General features: G+C 40.5%; 1 protein-coding gene across 16 annotated transcripts in view; it reads left to right on the forward strand.

Annotated features, from left to right (window-relative positions):
• ARID1B (AT-rich interaction domain 1B) overlaps nt 1-21,290 on the forward strand; it is a 405,620-nt gene that overhangs the window by 341,603 nt on the left and 42,727 nt on the right. For 8 of the 16 annotated variants that reach the window (XM_073337743.2, XM_073337748.2, XM_073337745.2 and 5 more), the window contains 3 exons: nt 9,812-9,963; nt 19,383-19,492; nt 20,240-20,398. In XM_073337743.2, coding sequence (XP_073193844.1) covers nt 9,812-9,963; nt 19,383-19,492; nt 20,240-20,398 — 421 coding nt within the window. Of the gene's footprint in view, nt 1-9,811; nt 9,964-19,382; nt 19,493-20,239; nt 20,399-21,290 lie in introns of those variants that run through there. The other 8 variants (XM_073337738.2, XM_073337746.2, XM_078852206.1 and 5 more) reach the window with 4 other exon arrangements.

Below are 21,290 nucleotides of genomic sequence, written 5' to 3' on the forward strand. Positions count from 1 at the left end.
CTGATCTCATACAATTTTGTTGTGGTTTAAATTATTACTCACTGATGAGATTCTGGTCAGAGCACAGCAAGCAATTACTTTTTTATTTTTCTTTCCTTTCTTTCTCTCTCCCAATTCACAACCTCCCCTGATGGCAGATTACAGCTTCACTTCTCCAAGGAAGCTCATAATGTGGCAAGGGGGAAAATCCATAACAAAAGTGTGTGAGAGAAAGAGAGAGTAAGTGAGTGTAAATCCTCCAGGGAAAATGTGTTTGTAGATCTCACTCCTGAATTACTCTCATTATAATAACCCATTTGGTGTCAGAGTATGACAGATTATAAGTGTTTATGGCTAGTCCCCGCTCAAGACAGATTTAAATAAAATACTTCTGGTTATTGTGCAGGTCAGTGTGTTTAAATAACAACCCCCCAAATCATACTTTGACATTTAAAAGAGAGAGGAAATATTGTCATGCAGCAGACCTAGCACAGATAAGCGCAAGGCAATTTGGTCAGTACACTGTGATTTGTGAGTACAGTCTAACATACTCATTTTCACAGCTTGTAATCAAATAGCCACCTTAGCAATGTGTCAGCATTAAAAAAAATACTCCTTTTAAAATGTTTACACAAATTACCCCCCTGAGAAGCTACAGTGCATTCTCTGCAAAACCAATGTAGGTTAAAGATCTGGAATAAATATATGTGTAGAGAACCTAATCCACACACACACATGCACACACACTGCAAAAGGTCGAACTCTGACATGTTTCCTTGTGAGATGTAAGGTTTTACTTTTGTTCTTGTGAGAAGTTTAACCCGCTTTTATCATTCTGAATAGCTAATCCTGACCCACCTCTGGAATTTCCTGATACTGTGCCTGGTGTTTCTGATATTCATTTTGTAATTAGTCATCTGTCCCAACCTGAGGAAGATGACTGCAAAGAGCACTTGACATGAGATGGAACCATTTAATAGGTACTAAACCAATAGACCAGTCAGCATTCCATAAAGTAGTTCAGTGCTATGAAGTGGCTTCACTATAAGAGCTTGAAATGGCCCACTAACCTACTGGTGATTGCAGGCCCAATTAAGTAATGGCACCTCTGTTTAAGGGGCAGAATTCTTGCTCAGCTAGCAGTGACCTCTATTATGCTGTGGACTCCTGGTATTGTCAGTGTATTTTCTGTAATCTCTGTTCTTTAATAAGATGGCCTTGTTTTGCTTTGTTATAATGACCAGATCTAGCATTGCAACCCCTCTTTTTTTAATGTAGGGATCAGTATTTCTGCTCAGAACACATGGTTAAATGAGATCTCTGCTACCAAGGCCACCCTGAGGTTGCTCCTTTTTTACATAGACGAGGGGTTACGTACCAACCAGTTCTTAGATTGATTGCAAATGAAAGAGAAATACCCCTAACTTTGTTAAAGAGCACTGCAAATGTGGACGTTTTGAAATAGACTAACTTCAGCTAGGAGCTGAGATCACACCCTTTAAATAGTGTGTCCAAACATTTCTTACACTCAGTTTTTTGTAAAAACTTTTGTAAGAGTTTTTGTGCTTCCCTGCTGATCTTTATATGGGCCTTCTCAGCAAGGGAGAGTGATTGAGCCTCACAATAACAGCACTAAGTGCTCAGGTCATTCCTCCCCCCATCTGTGCACACTCCTGCCTGCTTGCCACTTCTGCAGCAGCAGCACTGAGGTAAGGCCATAAAGAGGCTAAGCTCTATCCCCAGGGCTGCAAAGTGGCCCCAAGGAATGAGAAACATTCTGTAAGAGACTGGCCACCGAAAAAAGGGGCTCCTGCCTTCTAGGTTATCCCCCAGCTAGGGTTCCATGGCGCTCGCCTCCATGCGGGGCTTAGGGAAAGAGGAAGAGGTCTTTCCCAAACCTCCAGGTTTCAGTTGCTCCCTAGCCTCATGACAGGTGCTTGGGGAGTGAAGAAAGAGGGTTCACATGGGCACTCCCAGTCCCTGTTGCTTACCTGCTCCATACAGGAGTCTTGAGAAAAGGGCACACTTTCAGTGTTCCAAACTTGTACACAACGTTACCACTGGGCCAACAGGGCTTATGCCCTGGAAAAATGGGCACCCACTCTGCCCACCCAACACTCCTGCTGGCGAGCAGGGCAAGCCCCCACGCCCTGACCCCATTTCTCCGGCAGGAACTTGCAGGGGGCAGAGGAGACTGCAGGCGGAAGGGGTGGGGAGGGGCCCCCACTTGCTCTGGATCAGGGCCCCACAAAAGCTTAATCCGCCTCTGCTGTTCTGATTCTGTGTTCCCGGTACATTCCTCGGAAGGCTTGGAGAAGAGCATGAATATGAACTCCCTTCCAGAACAGCAAATGGGAATGATGTCATCATGCTTAGTGCATGAGAGAGGAAGAGCAACTATCAGCAAAACAGTGAAACTGACAGTACACGAAGTGCTGTCAGTTCCACAAAGTAAATAAAAATATAGGATTTATTCCTAATCTCGTTCAGTCACAGTATCCTTGGGGAATACTTGTAGCAATAGTAGGTTAAAACAAAGCAAACAAAGGTGGATATAAGTGTGGTTTTTTGAGCTATTGGTGTCACTTTATAATAGTCCAAATGACTTTCCTCCAAAGTGGAAAGAAAACAGTATGCTAAGGTGTCATAAAATCATAGACATTAGAGATGGAAAAGACCTGGTTCGTCATCTAGTTCAGCCCCCTGCAAATACAGAATTGTTCCCTACAGTGTATATTCTAATGCCTTTTGTAGTCTTTTTGTAAATGTGTAAAGGAATGGGATTTCCATCACTTCCCTTGAAGGATAAATACCCTTTAAGGTTAGAATGTTTTCCATTTTCATTTCGCCCAACGTTTTCTTTTCTTAATTTCTTCTTGTTATTCCTAGTTATAATCACTTGCATTCCTTTTAACCAGTTCCTTCCTTGGAGATCACACCCTTAATGCGATGTACGGCTCATTGGATTTCTTCAGCAATATACAGTATACAGCTGGTTAGTTAAGTTCTTACCAGCAGATGTCACTCCATGTGTAAAAACTGTTTTTTAAAAATCTCAGCAATTAATTTTAATGCAAAAATAAAGAGTTTGGGGGGCATGTAGGAAAGAGATTGGTAATATATTTTCAAGTAACTACTACTTAAACAATGTATCAAATACTTTAGTGAAACAATGCAGAAGGAAGCATAAGATTTTTTACTTTATTCCAGCAACCAACAGATGATGCTGTGACCTTAAGCAGATATAAATATGTTTAGCAGCTGCTCTGTAACATATTTATAAGCGTTTAGTGACCCGGGGGTTAATCAAAATGAGTTTGGTGATCTCAGCTCTCTTTTTAATGGACTCTACTTCATATTATAGCCCTGATGCAGTTTGTCACAGTCAGCAGTCTTTGCTCAAAGGGAGGCCCACTATGAAGTGAGAATTAGAGGCAGAAAATTCCTACTTTTTGCTCCCTACCAGAAACTGTCCTTCCAGGCCATCATCGAGCAGTACAGTTGGCGAGCTGTGTATTGGACACCGCAGCTTACCTCAGGATAAAACAGTCTTTACTCTGATAAAGTTTTAGCTATCAGGGTCTCTAAAGTGTTCTGTATGTCATATAGTTCAGTATTGGTCAGTACTTTGATAGGAGACCACCAAAGAACACATAAGTTCCACAGAACCGGTGCTTGGTGATTCTCTGTTTCATTACTGAACCAATGTGCTACGATAGCACTGGATTACAGTGAAAACTGAAGTTCTTCTCTGAATAGTGTCCCTGTGGATGCTCCACTTGAGGTGTACATGTGCCCCTGTGCCTTTGACTGCAGATTTTTGGTAGCAGTGCCCTTTCTGCCCACACATGCACCTACACATCCTTGTGCCCCATACCGAGGCTATATTGGACTGCGCGGGTGAACTGCCCTCAGTTCTTTCTCAACTCCCTTCAGCCAGAGACGAAGTCTAGTATGTGCCTGTTTCCTATGTGCCTGCTTCCCCCTTTTATTAGTGTTTTATATTTGTAATGAGTTCTTAGTAGTAGTAGTAGGTTTAGTACTTTATAGTTGAGATGTTTGTCTCCCTTATCTTAAAAAAAATACATTTTTCTTTTTCTTTTTCTCCTATTGGCTTGAACAACTTTTTCTTCTGCTGGGCTCCCCAGGATTTAAAAGGTGCCTCTCTTGTCAATAAGCAATCCGTGTTGGTGACAGGCACTTCCACTGCATTCATTTCTTGGGAGACTCTCATGTTCTTACGCTTTTCTTTTAAGGGAGGATCCCATAAAAAAAGGGAAATTAAGTACAGACTATTAATGATGGAGCAGGCTTTAAACCCAGCTTCAGGCGCAGGTACAGAGAACCCCCAATGTCTGTCAGTGCCCCGTCATCATTGAGATCATTAGCACGGAGAGCTTCCAAGGAGAAAATGGCACTGAAACCCCAGTCTCCAACACTCTCCTTGACTGAGGTACAGATAAGCACACCACCAGTGCCAAGAGCTTTCTAGTCCAAGGAAGGAGAGAAGGAAGGAGAGAAGAGGAGCAAAACAAAAGAGAGTTCCTCATCAAAGAAGTTCTGGTCACCAGGGGCCTCATGCTCCGAGACATGTGCTAGTGAGACTCTGAATACAATGCGTACCATGAAGCATGTTAAGATTTCCGCTGCGTCCAATACATCAGTGGTAAAGGGCTCAGTACTGAAGACTGCTACTGCAAGGGATCAGCTTCAGTGGAATCCTTGACTCCCTTGATACCAACATCAGCACCTTGTATAATGGCCTCTGCAGCACTATCAGTGCCAGTTCTGAGTTCTCTTGTGCTTCTGGTACTGCAGGAATTCTGGTACTCGAAACACCTTATGGTACTGAATGAGTCTGAGTCTCCACTCCTTGTAACCCCTGGATGCCTCTCAGTACCAAGGTTGACTGGGTCACTGACTGCACATGTGTCTAGGGGACCTACCTCTTCTCCACCTTTGGTGATCCATGAGGAGGGGTTGTCACCTTTAATACAATATGTGGAGGAGCATACTGACTCAGACTCTGAACTTTCTGTTCAAGGATCCCCAATTTGTTCCAGGAGATGTTATTCCCCGTTGCAAATTCAACAGGGGCAGGACACCAGATCTCTGCCTTCCAACACTTGGGATGCCCAGCATTAGTTTCCCCCCATGCCTTATGGTTTCCCTCATTGGCCTTATTGGGATACATGGGCAATGTACTGCCAGCAGTTTTGAGGGACCTCAACTCAGTCCCACAGGAAATACACAAGACCCCATTTCCCAGTACCATCCATCCCTCCTCCCATTCTGTGCCAGAGGAGACTTTTGAGGAGCAAGAGGCAAGGGCAGACAAGAAGGTTTTTATTTTCTCATCCACCACCAAACTCTCTGGTCATGGATGCAGTCAATGAAAGGGGTGGGTAGCATACCCAAAAAGCCACCTTTTATAATAAGGACCAGAAACATCTGGACCTTCTTTCGTCATGAGAGCTGTTTGTCAGCAACACTTCAGTATGACTACCTGAACTATGAAAAGTTTAATGCTTTTATTGACCATTTACCACAGGAACTTCAAGAACAGTTAAGCACATTATAAAGGAGGGTCAATTTTTGGCAAAAACTTCACTGCAGGCTTCATTTGATGTGGCAGACAATGGAGCCAGGTCTGTTTCCACGGCAGTAGTGATAAGGCAGGCTTCCTGGATTCAGTTGTCCAGGTTTCTGTAGAAGATGCAATCAACTGTGGAAGATTTACCTTTTCCATAGCCGGATGGGGAAAGGTTCTATTCAAGATATTTTCTGATACTCAAGAAAAATCAGGGTTGGAGGCCAATACTAGATCTCAGACAATTGAATAAGGATTCCCGACATCTGAAATTCAGGGTAGTCTCCCTAGCAGCTATAATTCTCTCCCTGGAATCAAGGGACTGGTGTGCGACCCTCATCCTCAAAGATACCTTCTTCCATGTAGCGATTCATCCTTCCCACAAAAGATTTGTTCTTTTCACTTTCAGTGACAATCATTACCAGTATCTGGTCCTACCCTTTAGCCTGTCATCCACCCCAAGGATGTTCTCAAAATCATGGAGGTCATCGATGCCTACTGCCATCATCTAGGAATAATTGTCTTTCCCTACTTTAATGATTGGCTTCTCCAGGGTCAGTCATATCAGGAGGTGTGATAGGCAGTTCAAACATCTTCTCTATTCTGAAGTCTAGGCTGGCAGGTAAATCTTGAGAAATAAGTCATGACCTCCTGTACAACAAATTCTCTTGATTCTGGAGTTGATAGGGGGCAGAGCTTGTCTCCCTCTCGATGGGTTCCTTGTGCTAAAGAACCTCAAACAAAGATTGCAGCTCAGCCGACAAGTTCCAGCAAGGATATGTCTGAAACTGCTGGAACACATGGCATCTTGCATTTTTGTTACACAAAACACCAGGTTGTATGTTTGATGTCTCTGGGGTAGCTTAGGACTGTTCATGTACCCAACAAACGCACTGTCAACAAGCAGGTACCTGTACCCAGTCACGTCCTGCAGTCACTCATCAGGTGGATGAATCCATTCAAAGTTTTGTGCAAGAATCCTCCTCAACCAGAATTCTCATATTAACATTGGACGCTTCCATCGTGGGCTGCAGAGCACATATGGGTTCTCACACAGTCCAAGGTAAATGGGCACTACACTTGCACACCAGTCTGTTGGAATTGGAATTAAGGAGAGTCAGGAAATGCTTGCCTCCGCTTTCTTCCCCTACTCAAAAACAAGTCCATCAAGATCATGACAGACAACATAGTGTGTAGAGAAGAAACAGAAGGTGGTTTGCCTGCATAGCCCTGTATAGCCTTGGTATGGGGCACGAGGATATGTAGGGTGCATGTACAGGCACAATGGGTACTGCCACCAAAAATCTCTGATCAAAGTCATAAGGGCACATGTGCACCTAAAGTGGAGCACCCTCAGGGACCCAAGAGCTGCAGTTACTGCTCAAGGGGAGTAACCTCTCTTTTTGCCATTTACTGTCATTATGGTCATTCTGGATTCCAAGGCACTTTTTCAAAGATTTGGTAGTTTTTTGGATGTCATGGCCAAAGATAGACCTCTCATTATGTTTACCTAATTCCCACCTGCAGTTTCAACTGGAAAGAGTTTTGTACTTCCTGTTGTATAGTGTTATTGTGCACTGCTTAGCAATTGTCATGTTTGATCACTGTGGTAGTTGATGTGATCCCATTATATAGTTTGTATGTCAATTTAAGACCCCCAGTCCTACAACCAGAGCATTACAGATGGATCCTTACGCCTTCCTGGAGCCCCATAGTTAATACAACAATTTGGCATGAAGGATGCTATTAAAAAGATATGGTATTGTTGTAGTACTGTTATAATATTATTGAACCAAGAGCATTTTCTGTTTGCTTGCTAGTTGGAAATCTGCATTGTTTCTTTAAAAGCAAATGGCAAACATGAGAAAGACTTGGCTTCTGAAGCTTATTTCCTGTCTCTCCTTCCCATCCCACCCCTTGAAAGAACCTTTCAGAACATGTTTTGTGTATTATTCCATAGAAAGAGACATGCAGGTTTTCCCCATTTTGTTAGTATTTGTAGCCCTTAATTATAAGGATCACATTTATTCAGAGTAAAAAGCTTTTTTCCACCAGATATACTTGTGATATATAACAGTTTTTAGCCAAAACTTTGAGAAGTGCTTTCTTTTGAAAGGTTACAATATTTACATAAGAAAAGCTTGATTGTAACACTGAACCCTTTTAAAGTTGTTGCCAAATTGTCCTACTCTTTATTTCCCTTCATAATTTTCCCTTGGAGATTTGCCCCACTGTGCATTTTTTTAAAAATTCCCTCCACAACTCATCACATGCTCATCATCACGGCAGAGAAATGACATTCTATGGCAGTTGTCTCCTTCATATCAAAAGAAATCCTTTGCCTCTTTGCAGGAGTGACAGCAAAGGACAAAACTGATTTTTAAAAAATGCTTTATTTAGACAACACATTCTCTACTCCTTTAAAGAAATTCACAACGTATTTGGAAAAAATAAGCCAAATGGTGCTTTAAAGCTCTGTACCCCACTCCCAAAGGAAGAGATCAATTCCTGTCAAAGATCTTGGAAATCTAACATTATTTTGCAAAAAAAAAAAAAAAAAAAAGTACTGAAGCTAGTCAAGTCATTCAGAGGTTGTAGGTTTGTTTTTATGTTTTGGGATTGGTTTGTTTGTTCTGTTTTGTTTTTGTTTTTTTTAATATTACATAATGCTGAAAAAAGCATTTGTACCAAACCTGCAATCTGCCACCAAAAAATGCCATTTTAGGTACATGCAAGGTAGCTAAATGTTCTCTCTACTAGAAGGGATCACTAAAGGTGGGTTTGTAACTTTTATTTCGTTTTTTGAAAATCACAAAATAAAATTTATGAGATGTTTAATGGAGAAACTCTTCGATTTGGGGTTTGTATTTTCACACATACGATACGCATATACAAGTATACTTGTGCATATGTTTTATATTATATATATGTCTGATGAATATCAATATGTGTGTGCAGACATAAGTATACCAATATATAGTACATAATTACAGTATAGATGTAAGGAATAAAGGGGCTATTTTTTTAGTGGAATGGGCATTGTGCTTACTGTAAAGAACTGCAAAACTGATAGTTTACACAACTAAGCAAATTCTTTTGTTCATGAAAATTTGCTAGCCCAGGCACAAAATCTTCGATCTAGCCTTTACCAGATTGATGATGATTAAAAAAAAATTAATGCTATTTTACTTGTTCTTCAAAAAAAATTACGGGTCCCTGTTGAGTGGAGGAGTATCATTTTGCAAGGCTTCATTCAGGACACCTTCTTGAGCAAACTAAGATCCCAGACATACAAACATGTATATTACATGTGGGTAACTTTTAAGCATATGAGTAGTTCCATTGAGACTTCTTTTGTCAGTAAAGAACATACGTGCCTGTTTGCGGGATTGCAGCCTGGTGTACGTTTTGTGCCCAATGCTGTAATCAAGTCCATAATTAGGTTCTTTACCTTCATTCTTTTGGTGCCATCTACTGAAGGACTGATTCTGTAACCCTGTGAACAAAGTCACCAGGACTGACAAGAGAAAAATCTGCTGTTGTGCAGGATCTTGGTTTTGGGGGAAAGAAGCAGCAGCAGTATAGGACATTCACATGATCTGATTTGAAATTTCCATTGCAGCTACTTTGGGCTATTAATGGTTCTCAAAGAGCCCAGGATGAGTAGATACGTTTTCATGTACAACTAATGTTCACTCTCCACCACAGGGATTTAAAATCTTACTGCAAACAAGACACCTTTGATAAGAGCAAATAAGTGAATTTCCTAAAAATGAGCCCCACTCACCAAGTTTTCTTTGGGTTTGGTTTTGTTTGGCTTTTGTGACAGACAAAGGAGCTTTAATATAGGATCAAAAGAACTTTATTGTTTAAACAGAACTTGTCCCAGTTGCTTTTCTTATGCCAATTTCAAATTCTCCTTTCTCCCTCCTCTGAGTCCATCACTCTATTCCCTTGGAACAGATAATAATCTATAACTCCTTTTGTGATGTTATGTTGTATCAGTTCAAATTAATAAGTGTGTACATTTTTGGAGGTTTGCGTTCGATCTAATTCTGTCTCCAATTATACAGTAACTAATTCAACACTAATAGCCCCCAATGCAGGTAAAAAACTAATTGCCTGCCTCTTCCTTGGCTACCCATGAATGCTAAGAGATGAATGCTGTGACGAACCATAACACACCCCGCAGTGAGATAGATACGTAACGAGAGCCTGTGCGTGTGCTTTCTCTTCACATAGGCAAGGCAGTTTTCCTGGCATGAATCAGAGTGGTATTATGGGATCCAGTTCTCCCTACACGCAGCAGATGAACAACAGCTCTGGCCTGATGAACCCACAAGCTCCTCCTTACAGCATGGCACCTAACATGGTGAACAGTTCAACAGGTAATGGTAGGTAACATTTCAGGAGTGACCTTCCTCCATGAATCTCTTTAAAGGTACAAGCCCTCAAATGATGGCAGAGGGATTGTCCTTTACACAGTTTACCAGCTAAGTGCATGTTATTGACTCTACACTGAGATGAGGTGCTCAGATTTTTTGGTGAAATACTTGATAAATTTCTGCTACAATCAAATCCTCTCACATAGTGTGTACATGAATGTGATGATTTTGAAAAGTTATGGCAGCGTATTTGGAGTTGGGTCCAAACTTGGCCTACCTTTGGGGACATGTGGAGGTGCAGAGAGAGAGAGAGACTCCTACATTTTCAAAAGTGACGAATTTTGGGTGCCTCACTCTTTGAGATCCCAACTTGAGACACCAAAAATGGGCCTGATTTTTAGAAAGCACTGAGCATCTGTCTTCTGAAAATCAGGCCGCTTCAGGGTGCTATAAGTTGGGCACCCACAATAACTAGTCACTTTTGAAAATGTGTACCATATACATGGTATTTGCAAAGTCAGTATATCTATATAGTGCTTCTTTCCTTTGCTTGTTGACATTTACTGTATGAAATAATTGGATTCAGTCATAACTGGAAAAAAGTTGCAAATGCAAACAAGATACACTTGAAATACCTGCTAAAATTGTGTTACAGGTCGTGCCTTGCACTATGGGAGTTTAAGATTATTATTAGTACTGTTATTTGTTGCCCTGTGTGTGGCTTCCATGCCCCGTAGCACCTATGAAAGGGAGCCAAATTAATGTAATTCTCTGTTGATAATATGCTTCTGTGTTACATGTTAAAGTTTACAATATTGAGAGGCTCCCCACCACATCTGAAAAGTTAACAGCTAAATTCCTGCAAGATCACATCTGAGTAAGGGTTTATCCTTTTGATTCTCCAAGACATTAGGGAGTTTTGGATAGGATTTCAATGACCCTAAAGCCGTGATACCCAGACTGAAGCACCCGAGCCACAGGTGGCTCTTTAATGTGGCTTTGCATCACCTGATATTAAAACACTGTGTGATTTAATTATTAACCAATCCAAGTTATTAACCACTCAGTATTTTTTACTATGTTATTAACCAGTTGTCGTTGATAAAATAATAATGCTTGGTCAGTCATTTTGCTGTGAGAATAATACACATTTTTATATCGCATATTATTTCATAGTAAATGAAGCAATGAATTCACACGACTGTGGCTCTTTTGGGTAACGTTGATTGCTAATTTGGCTCCGGAACCACTGAGCTCTGAGTATTACCGCCCTAAAGCATAACTTCAGCATGCTTGAGCCCAAACCTTCGAGTCTCTATCTGTGCACTTGCTATTTATAGTTACTCCTCTTGAAAAAACTTTGGTTTGTGTGGGGTTACCAGGGAGGTGTTACAAAGGTCAGGCAAGTTGATGGGATTCCTCTCTTCAGCTGGTACAGTACCTGACTTACCTGTTGTTGCTTAAGCAGTACAGCATGTCAAGTACAAGATGAACTGTATCTTACCAAGAGCCTAGGTTTTTATACTTTTCTCCCAACTCTGCCGTCCCTGTTTCTTTCCTTCTTCCTTCTCGTCCTTTCTAGTTTTTTTCCTCTTCAACTTGCAATCCTCTTTTGATTTCAGATAGAAAATGGACAGTGACACCACAGTACCGCATTATGTCCAGGGTGACCACTATTAAACAGAGGTGTTCCCAGCTAACTTGTTTTTCAAGGGGTCATGGTATGTTTTCTGTTAGTGGAAGAAAAAAATGGAATCAGAAAGAGAGATTTTAAAAAATAAAATAAAATAGCTTTTCCTTAACATTGGCTAGGCAGCCGTTTATTTGTCCAGGCAGCACACTTACATTCTGGATGAAAAGGGAAAAGCTATTGAACAGGCCATTAGTTAATGCCTTGCATTTCCCCCACCACAGCTGTCCCAGGTAATATTGTATTTGGGTTGTGTAGTTATGTGTTTTGTCTGGCTTGCTGAAATAAAATTGCTTCTGAGCATTGAAACTACACTATAAATTCTGGTTTGCCATTAGCGGCAGTAATTTTTCCTCCTTTTTCTTTGGCCCCCAGAGCTGCAAAAATAACCAACAACAAACAGATGGCAGAGTTCCCTGCCTAAGAAGATTTATGTATTCCTAAGGAATAACCAGTTTAAAGGAAGATTCACAGAGGGTTTTTTTTGTTCAGATAATTCAGCCATTCATTATTTCATACAGTGGAAATCTGTTCAGTGCAAGGCCATTTATCCTAGCAGTCTTTTGTATGGGCTAGTCATATTCTTTTTATTGTGTTATGCGTTCTGAAATATTGGATTTTTAATAATTTAAACATTTATCAGCTTTTTTTTTTGTCTTGTGCATTTGTGAAGTTTTTCTTTTGTTCCAATCTTATTAATGGGGAGGTTACCCTATGGGAAGTGAAATACGAGATGTGCGCATACACACATACGTGTATTGTGCTGTACTGCTTATTGAAGTAGAAGAGAGCATGTGCACTGTGTAAAGACCAGGGTGAAAAGAAAAGAGAAGCCTAATTCAAGAATATGCTGGTGGTGAGCAATGGGAATTCTCCATTTCTCCCATGTCCTGAAATATCCCCACCCCCAGTCCACCCACATCAAGCAAGTAAGAGGTTTAATTTCCAAGATAAGAACTGCTCTAAATGCAGTAGTTATGATAACTTTGCGTTGGGTAAAGGGAAGACATTGGGGTTGCCAGAATGCTCTGTTCTTGCTGAAGTGCAGCATTTGAGGAGGTAAAGAGCATACAGATGAAGACTGTTATGTGACTGAAAATGGGATTTACTGTGCCATTGACACCAACTTTGCTGAGTGGCACTTCAGCCATTGTTCTGCTAAGTTAAGACAATATGGCAGTTAAAATGTGTTTTAGGCAGCGTACAGGGCCAAAAAAAAGCCTCTTGTGTAGTGACAAATTGTTACAGGCTTCAGTGAGCGGGTAATTATTTAAATGGAGCCAGCAGGAATATGAATGTGACAGCTATTTCTTCAGCTATAATGCCAGGGAAAAAATACAGTAAGCAGGAGGGGATTTTTAAAAAAACACAAGCATATCTTAAGATTTTACTCCATACAAGAGAGCGGGATTTTGTGTTGATGTTATTAGGGATTATTTCTACAATGGTTTTATTCAAAATAGAGTTGCATTGTTGCTCAGTATGACCTAATATTTGTTTTTGCAGATTGGATTTTTATTATTAATTAATATTTATTATTCCCAGTCAGCCCTGTTTTTTTCTTTGGTATTTTAAATTAAACAGATGCCACAAGTTCCACAGACGATAGCTTTGCAATTCTACATCTTGTTACTTAAGCAGTCACCGTGTGTAAAGCAGAGCACGTTCACAATTTCCGCTGACACAGAGTAATTTAGGAATATAGGAATTGCCAGGCTGGATCAAACCAGTGGTCTGTCTAGTACAGTGTTCTCTCTATGACAGTACCAGATGCTTCAGAAGAAAGTGCTAGGATCCCTTGGCAATTAGGAAACAAACTGCCATAGAGGAAGTTTTTTCTTTTCCCTTCCCCCCATCAGCTTTTATCCTGAAACACACGGGTTTATCTCTCTTAGATATATATATTATCCTATTTAGAGTTAAATTAACCCAATATCTTGCTTTTTTTAAAAAAAAGAATAACACAAAATTTGCACAAAACTTAAGCCCAATACAAAATATTTTAATGATGTGGTTTTAAAATTCTAGTGGAAATTGATTATTTGAACAATCTGTCCCATGGAGCCATTGCATCTCAAATGTTTCAGCACTGCGCTTGCACATGAGAATCAGAAAGTGACATTGAGGCCATGTCTACCCTACAGGGCATGTAGCAACACAGCTACTGTGCCATAGCTATGCCAGTATAGTCCCATAGTGTAGATGCAGCTTACTGTGACAGAATGGATTTTTCCATCTCTGTAGGAATACCTCCTCCCTGAGCGTCAGTAGCTAGGTTGATGTCTTCCATCAACCTGTCTGTGTCTACGTTGGGGATTAGGTTGACATACGGTGCTCACAGATGTGGATTTTTCACACCCCAAGTGCCATAGCTATGTCAACCTAAATTTTAAGTGTAGACTAGGCCTGATTTCCTTTGCACTTCCACAGAAGCATAAAACATTGAGGAGAACTTCATCTCTCTCTTATTGCAAGGGACAGCCCTCATTACAGACCCAAGTTTTCTGTCCCACACAGACCTGGCATTTTCTTTCTTTTATAATTAATTGTAAATTATTTACCTCAGAAATGCCAAATTATAAAAATGAGATCCTGGAAAATGGTGTTTGTGCTGAAGAAACTGAAGGGACGCTGTCAAGTTAAAAATTATACATATTTTTGTAATTGGCCGGATGCATGATACGGATAACAATTACGTTATTAAAAATGAGAAATTTTTTAGAAAATGAATTTATTTTTCACTGTGTTGCTACTAGTTACATTTTCATTTTTCTGATCTCTTACAATGAAAATGCGCCTCATATTTCTCATCAGTAACTCCTCTGGCTGATAAAGCAGCATTGCAAATGAGCTTCCCAGGGGGTCTCACTTTTTCATAGGGATGAGGGATAATCTCCATTCCTCCACAGGAAAAAATAAAGGGGCCTATTGTAAGGTAATAATTGGTGATCAGATTTAGAAAAGTTGTGGCCAAATTTTCACCAGCTTATCAAATGATTTGCCCTATTCTGACTAGATTGTTTTGAGGATTTTGGACACTTCTTTCGATTTTTAACCCTGCTCCAGAGTCACTTAAAAATCTTCACTGAGGTCATCATCTCCTGCTATGTGATACACTCTTCAACTCAGCCCCTGTATATGCACACTGAAACTACTGCAGCTATTACAGTTCTCAGAGGACTATATGACTTGTGGAATTAGTAACAGTGTATGGATCTGTTCACCTCTAGGCCCATATTGGTAGTGACTGTCATTCTGTAACTTGTATGACCTGATGTCTTGCCAGTTCTTAGTGGACAGATGTCCACATCACAGAAACCAAAGTCATAGTTCGTAGTCTTATCAGAGATTGAATGGTCACAAAGATTAGGGTCCAAAATCCTGCAAAGATTTATGCTTAACTTTACTTACATGAGTTGTTTAATTGAATTTGTTGGGGCTGCTCATATGCACAGGTCTTTGCACTATCAGGACCTACGTTATCATTTCACCTGTAGAGTGAGGTCTCCTCAGGCAAGAGTTTGAGGCACATTGGCCGTGCTGCTATCCATGCTGTATCTCTTCTGTGGATGTGAAAAGTACTTGAGATTTCAATGCTGTCAATCTGACATGAGCACTAAATTCACTTGTGTGTGTGTGCATGCTAGGGTTGCCAACTGTCTAATCACACAAACCCAAACACCCTTGCCCTGCCCCCGTCCCACCTCTTCTCCAAGGCGTCACCCCTGCCATGTCCCTTCTCCAAGGCCTCGCCCCACTCACGCCATCCCCCCTCCCTTCATCGCTTGCTCTCCCCCACCCTCACTCACTTTCACTGGGCTCGGGCAGGGGGTTGGGGTCTGGGAGGGGGTGTGGGTTCTGGGCTGGGGCCAAGGGGTTCGGAGTGTGGGAGGGGGGTCTGGGCTCAGCCTAGGCCAGGGGGTTGGGGTGCAGGATGGGGTGTGGGGTGCAGGCTCTGGTAGAGGACTCAGGGCCGGGGCAGGGGGTTGGAATGCAGGAGGGGGTGTGGGCTCTGGGAGGGAGTTTGTGTGCAGGAGGGGGCTCAGGGCTGGAGCAGGGGGTTGGGATACAGGAGGGGGTGAGGGGTGTGAGCGGTGGCTAGGCAGCGCTTACTTCGGGCAGCTCCAGAGTGGCAGCGCAGCAGGGCTAAGGCAGGCTCCCTGCCTGCTCTGGCCCCACACCACTCCCGGATGTGGCCGGTATGTCTCTGTGGTCCCTGAAGGGAGGCAGGGGGCTCTACACGCTACCCCTGCCTGCAGGCATTCCTGGCCAATGGGAGCTGTGGAATCGGCGCTCAGGGCGGGGGTTGCACGCGGAGCCCCCCGGCACCCCTTCAGGAGCTGCAGGGACTTGCTGGCCGCTTCCAGAAGCGGTACAGAGCCAGGTCAGGCAGGGAGCCTGCCGTAGCCCTGCTGTGCTGCTGGACTTTTAGCAGCCTAAAATCTCCTGGTTTGGCTTCAGTAGTCTCCAGGAGATAGAGCCTGATTCTGGGAGACTCCTGGCAAAACCGGGAGGGTTGGCAACCCTATACGCAAGGGAGAGAGAGAGGCCAAAATATTCTGTTTGTAGAGTGTGATTTGTTATTGCATTAGCAATAAAGAGAAAAGCAATGTTTGTGTATTGCTGCTCTTACTGTATTTCACCATCTTCTGATAGTCAACCTTTAGCAAAAAGAATACTTTGCTGCAGTTTTACTCATGTCATATATACCTTTGAGTACATTAAATTCAGTGTAGAATAGCTAATTCATACTCGCTTTACGAAATCATTCTAGCTCTTATATTCTTATAATAAAGCGAGAGGCTAGAACTAGAAACCTGTTCACAGAACACTACAATACTTTTTTTGAGTCACAAATTTCCCTGTTATCCTCTATTTTACTTTTTATCTTTTGGTCTGCACTTCACATGCAGGATTATTAGTGTATATATAGAAAGGGTTGATGTCTTAATTTAGCGGAGTTTTGTGACAGTGATGTTCTCCCACTGCTTGGAAAAGGGTCAAAAGAATGCCCCTAGTGTGACATTGCACTAGAAAGTGAAGGGATGTCTGTTGCAAATCACTGGGGAGTATTCTTGCAAGAAGTTATGAAACAGCATTTCAGCAGAGGATGGGGAAGTACTTCCAGAATCTACAAGAAAACTAGACAGTCTTACAATGAACATAGCAAAGCCCTTGCAGTTCCCATTGCAAGGTAGATGAAACAATAATAAACATAGAACAAAGATTGTTAACCACTTTTCTGAGCACTTTATTAAATAAAAAGTTTTTCATAGTTGTCTTCAGCTCCTGACAATCCCTGTTACCAGCATGTGTGGAATTGTCTTTAAGTACACTGCAAAGCAGACAAAATCAGAAAAGTTCAAAATAATTTACCATCCAAAATAATTATTTGATTTTTTTAGTGAATTTTAAAAATGGCTAATACAGTGGTAAGTTGCAGACTTGGGTCATTTGTCTTTTTATTAAACTATTAATTTATAACCCTTCAAAAACACGATTCATAATAGTAACCTCTGATATAAACAGAATTACAAGAAAAGAATATCAAATAATTTATAAAAAGAAGGATTTAGTCATATGATGTTCCGCTGCAGAAATGTGGTTAGTGCTTAGCTGATTTTACCACCTCTCCAAAATAATTTTTGGGAACATGTTTGGTTTGGTATTAAACTAAAAGTTTACTTTCTGTTTTCAGCTTCTATAACATGAAATTCTGAAACATTATGTCAGTTTGGAACCAAATTATAGGAGCACATTTTATGCTTTCTTACATAAATGTGGGTTTTCTGTTCTTTAGTTTGTTTGGGGGTTTTTTGGTGGTGGTGATGATGTTGTTTTAGGGAAACAAACTTATTTTAAAAATATGTAGGATTAAAAAAATAAAAGTGTCAAGTTACTGGTCCTCAACTCATATTGGTCACAAAATGCCCTGTTCTTTCAAGGGAGTTACGAGCAATACTGCATACAAATCAGATGTTTAATACAGACAGGCTTCTCAGCATAATATTGCTTGGTTGTTTTGTTGAGGTTTCACACACATTCATAAAAATAACAGCGTTTTTAGCTGATCTCAATAGATTTTGGCTGCAGCTGCATCATTTAAAAAAGGCTTTTTGTTCCAGTTCTTAAAGTCTCTAAGTATTGCAAGTAATTTTTTAAAGTGTCTCAATTATGATTTCTGTGTTGTGATGTCTTTAAGGGATTGATTGGGCTACAAATATGCTTTGAAAAAAAAACAAGAAAACATGCCCATGAAAAAGACCAGTAGTTCCACACAGAATATTAAGCATACAGTTGTAAACTCACATGGTTGGGTAGATTTTTTGGCAGACCCATAATCTCAACCTGCAGTGATGCTAAAGGTATTAGCAAATTAGCACTGCAAAGCTTGCCAGCTTATTCGCCAGAGTCCTGCTTGCTCTCTGACTGCTATAATTAAAACTAATTATTTTCTAAAACATAGTAATACATGAATATGTGCAATAATCGTTTTGTAGTGGGCAATCTGTGAAGTATTTTTTAAAGCTTCTGTCCCCGGCCAATATCCCCCCTCAGTTTTTTATGCTGTGCGTGTGCTAACTAGCCAGCGTTGCCATTTGCAGAAAAGCAATCTGGTCCAACAACCATCAGGTTAATGTTATTTTATTTAAAGAATGTTGCTTTTCTAATTCTTATAATTTGTACATTTTGCAAATCTAATTCCTCCACTTTCTTGCCGCACCTTTTTATCTGTCCTTCCCCCTTTTGCTTATCTTGAATCTCTAAAAATAAAATGGTTGTCTTATAGACGGTCCCAATTTTTAGTGAATGCTGTGCACATAGTGATCAGGCAGTGTCTAGCAATTGTTCTTTGGCTATTTGCATTGATTTGATGACATGTCATCTCTCAGAATCTGCTCTGTCACGTATTGTATGTATTTTTACCTCAGAATCTTTTCTTGCATTCATATTAGAAATGCATTAGAAATGCATATTAGTAAAAATATACTTACCACTTGCGTCTTCAAACACTGAACAAAAATTAACTAACGTTCACAACACCCCAACAAGGTGTCTGTGTAAGTATTATCTGAACATGTAGTCTGAGTACTCACCTGTTGTCCCACCTGGCTTCTGCAGGAGAGAAAAGTTGAATGCCCATTTCTCCCTTAGAGCTGATTTTATAGATGTGTGATTCAGTAGTTGGGAGATGAATGTGTCGGAACCCCAAGGCTTTTAGTACCTTAAATAAAAAAACTCACATAACCATGGAGTTCAAACTGCAGATAGTGGAGAGAAATAGCAACATGATCTGCTAGCCACCAAATCAAACAGGAGTATGACTCGAATTTTCACCCTTTTCCCAGCATTAACACAGAGATCAATTTTTCAAACAGTTTTGGCTTATGTTCTGCTCTAGATAAAGTGAAAGATGTAACTGTTTCCAAAGAAGATTGTCATCTTCTTACTATATACCAGCCCAATCTTGTTATAGACACAAACTTGTCAGCAGCATTAAAATTTTATTTATACTTTGTAAAATGATTTTGCAGTGTGATAGTTGGTTTTTTCCCCCCTTTGTTTTTTTGTCTGCTTAAATCTAAGAGACTTCCAGATTTCCAGGTGCTATAATAAAAGGAGGAGAGAGGAAGGTGGAAGACCTGTGCTTCATATACCATCAGTTTTTGACAGCAGGAAGCATTTTCTTGTAAAGCCAAACCTATCATGCTAAACTCTTTCTCCTGTTTTTGATTAGCACCTATGGGTCTTGCAGATATGATGACACCTGGTGAGTCCAAACTGCCCCTTCCTCTCAAAGCAGATGGCAAAGAAGAAGGACCCCCACAGCCCGAGAGCAAGTCAAAGGTATTTCCTTCCTCTGCACGTGGTGTTGGTTTGGCCCAGCAGAAGTCCGCTATGTTGTCCTCCATTCTCTGGTTTTGGCCTACCCTCTTTTATTCTTTCCTGCATGCCTTTTCCATTCATGTGCATTCTGTTTCTTTTCTTTTCTTTTCTTTCTTATTTTTTCCTCCATTGTGTGGATCTGAAAGTTACTAGTTCTTATGGCATTTTAACTCGCGGGGGCAAAGCAACCCACTCAATCAGTTGTGTGGGGATTTGGCTAAGCCAGGTGGGTGGGAAAGGAGGGTCTTGCCTGGTTTCAATACTTGCAGCCATTTTTCTCTGCCTTCAGTTATAGCTTCCTGTTTTGGCCGCCTCCGCAGCAGCAACATACGTTAATATTTTGCTTTCCTGCCTTATTTGATAAAATAAGGTGAACAGCTTTTTTTTCTTTCTTTCATAAGGGGAAACCCATGCTTAGCATTCCATTTGAGCTTGAAGTAAGCATGGTGGCTTAGTGACTTTAGCCAAGCATCCAGCAAACTTTCCAAATTATACTAATTAACAATGTTGTTTTAATACCTTTATATATATATATATATTTCTATATGTGTGTGTTTTCTGTATGTCTCTCTCTGTTTATATATATATATTTTATATATAAAAAGAATTGGTCAGTCTGTTAAACTGGATGTATTTTTTTTGTTTTTGTTTTTAATAAAGTTTGCCCTGCCTTTGTCATATTATTTTTTTTTTATTCCTCTACCACAGGATAGCTACAGCTCTCAGGGTATTTCTCAGCCCCCAACCCCAGGCAACCTGCCAGTCCCTTCCCCAATGTCCCCAAGCTCTGCTAGCATCTCCTCATTTCATGGAGATGAAAGTGATAGCATTAGCAGCCCAGGCTGGCCAAAGACTCCATCAAGCCCTGTAAGTGGCTCTGGTTTTTTTGGTTTTTTTTGTAATTAATTATATTTTAATGCTTGCTTGTTTGTTTTATAAATTCTTTTTCTTCATAATTTATCCACTAAAGGATTTTCTTTCTTTATAATAATAGGGCCAAATTCAGCTCTCAGATACATGCGTACAACTCCCACTGTCTTGGCTTCTGTGGGACCTGAGCATGCCTATCAGAGGGCAAAATTTGACCCAGTAGTAATAAAAAAAGTAAAATTGAGTGCATCGTGTAAGTTTACTGTCTGGTAATACAACAGTTGTTGTGAAGAAAGCATCCTTCCCATAATGCATCAGCTTACAGAGCATGCCAATTGTGTTGATAAGGACATTCCATTTCTTTTATTGGGTCCAAACTCCTTCACACAACTGACTTCATTGTTTGTCCCACTGTTCATTAAGTATTACTATTTTAAAAAAAACAAATATTTTCCTCTCTATGGGTAGTAAGAACAGGCACAATATGGATTACACGTTCTGCACCACAAAAGGCACCTCAGACAAGTCTGTCATTTACAGTTCTGAAACATTTTTATTTCCAAATTTCATTTGTAGAACTTTAAATTCTCAGGGCACAATCTGAAATAATATCGGTTGTGATTTGTTTCACTCAGTTAGTTAAAATGAACCAAAAGGTTGGTGAAAAAGTTAATGCATGTATATTTTTAGAAAGCTCCTTTTTTAGATGAACAATGTGTACTCACACTAGAAACAGGTTATGCAGAAGAATCTGGATCCAGAACAGCATGAGACATAACATTTAAATTAACTATCATTTCCAGGTGAGATGCATAGAGCAAAAAAATACAAAAAAAAAGTATGCAAATATAAGCATATATGGGGATCTAATATCCATTTGACCATTTTT

This window comes from Lepidochelys kempii, chromosome 3 (genome assembly GCF_965140285.1).
Source record: "Lepidochelys kempii isolate rLepKem1 chromosome 3, rLepKem1.hap1, whole genome shotgun sequence".
NCBI lineage: Eukaryota > Metazoa > Chordata > Testudines > Cheloniidae > Lepidochelys > Lepidochelys kempii.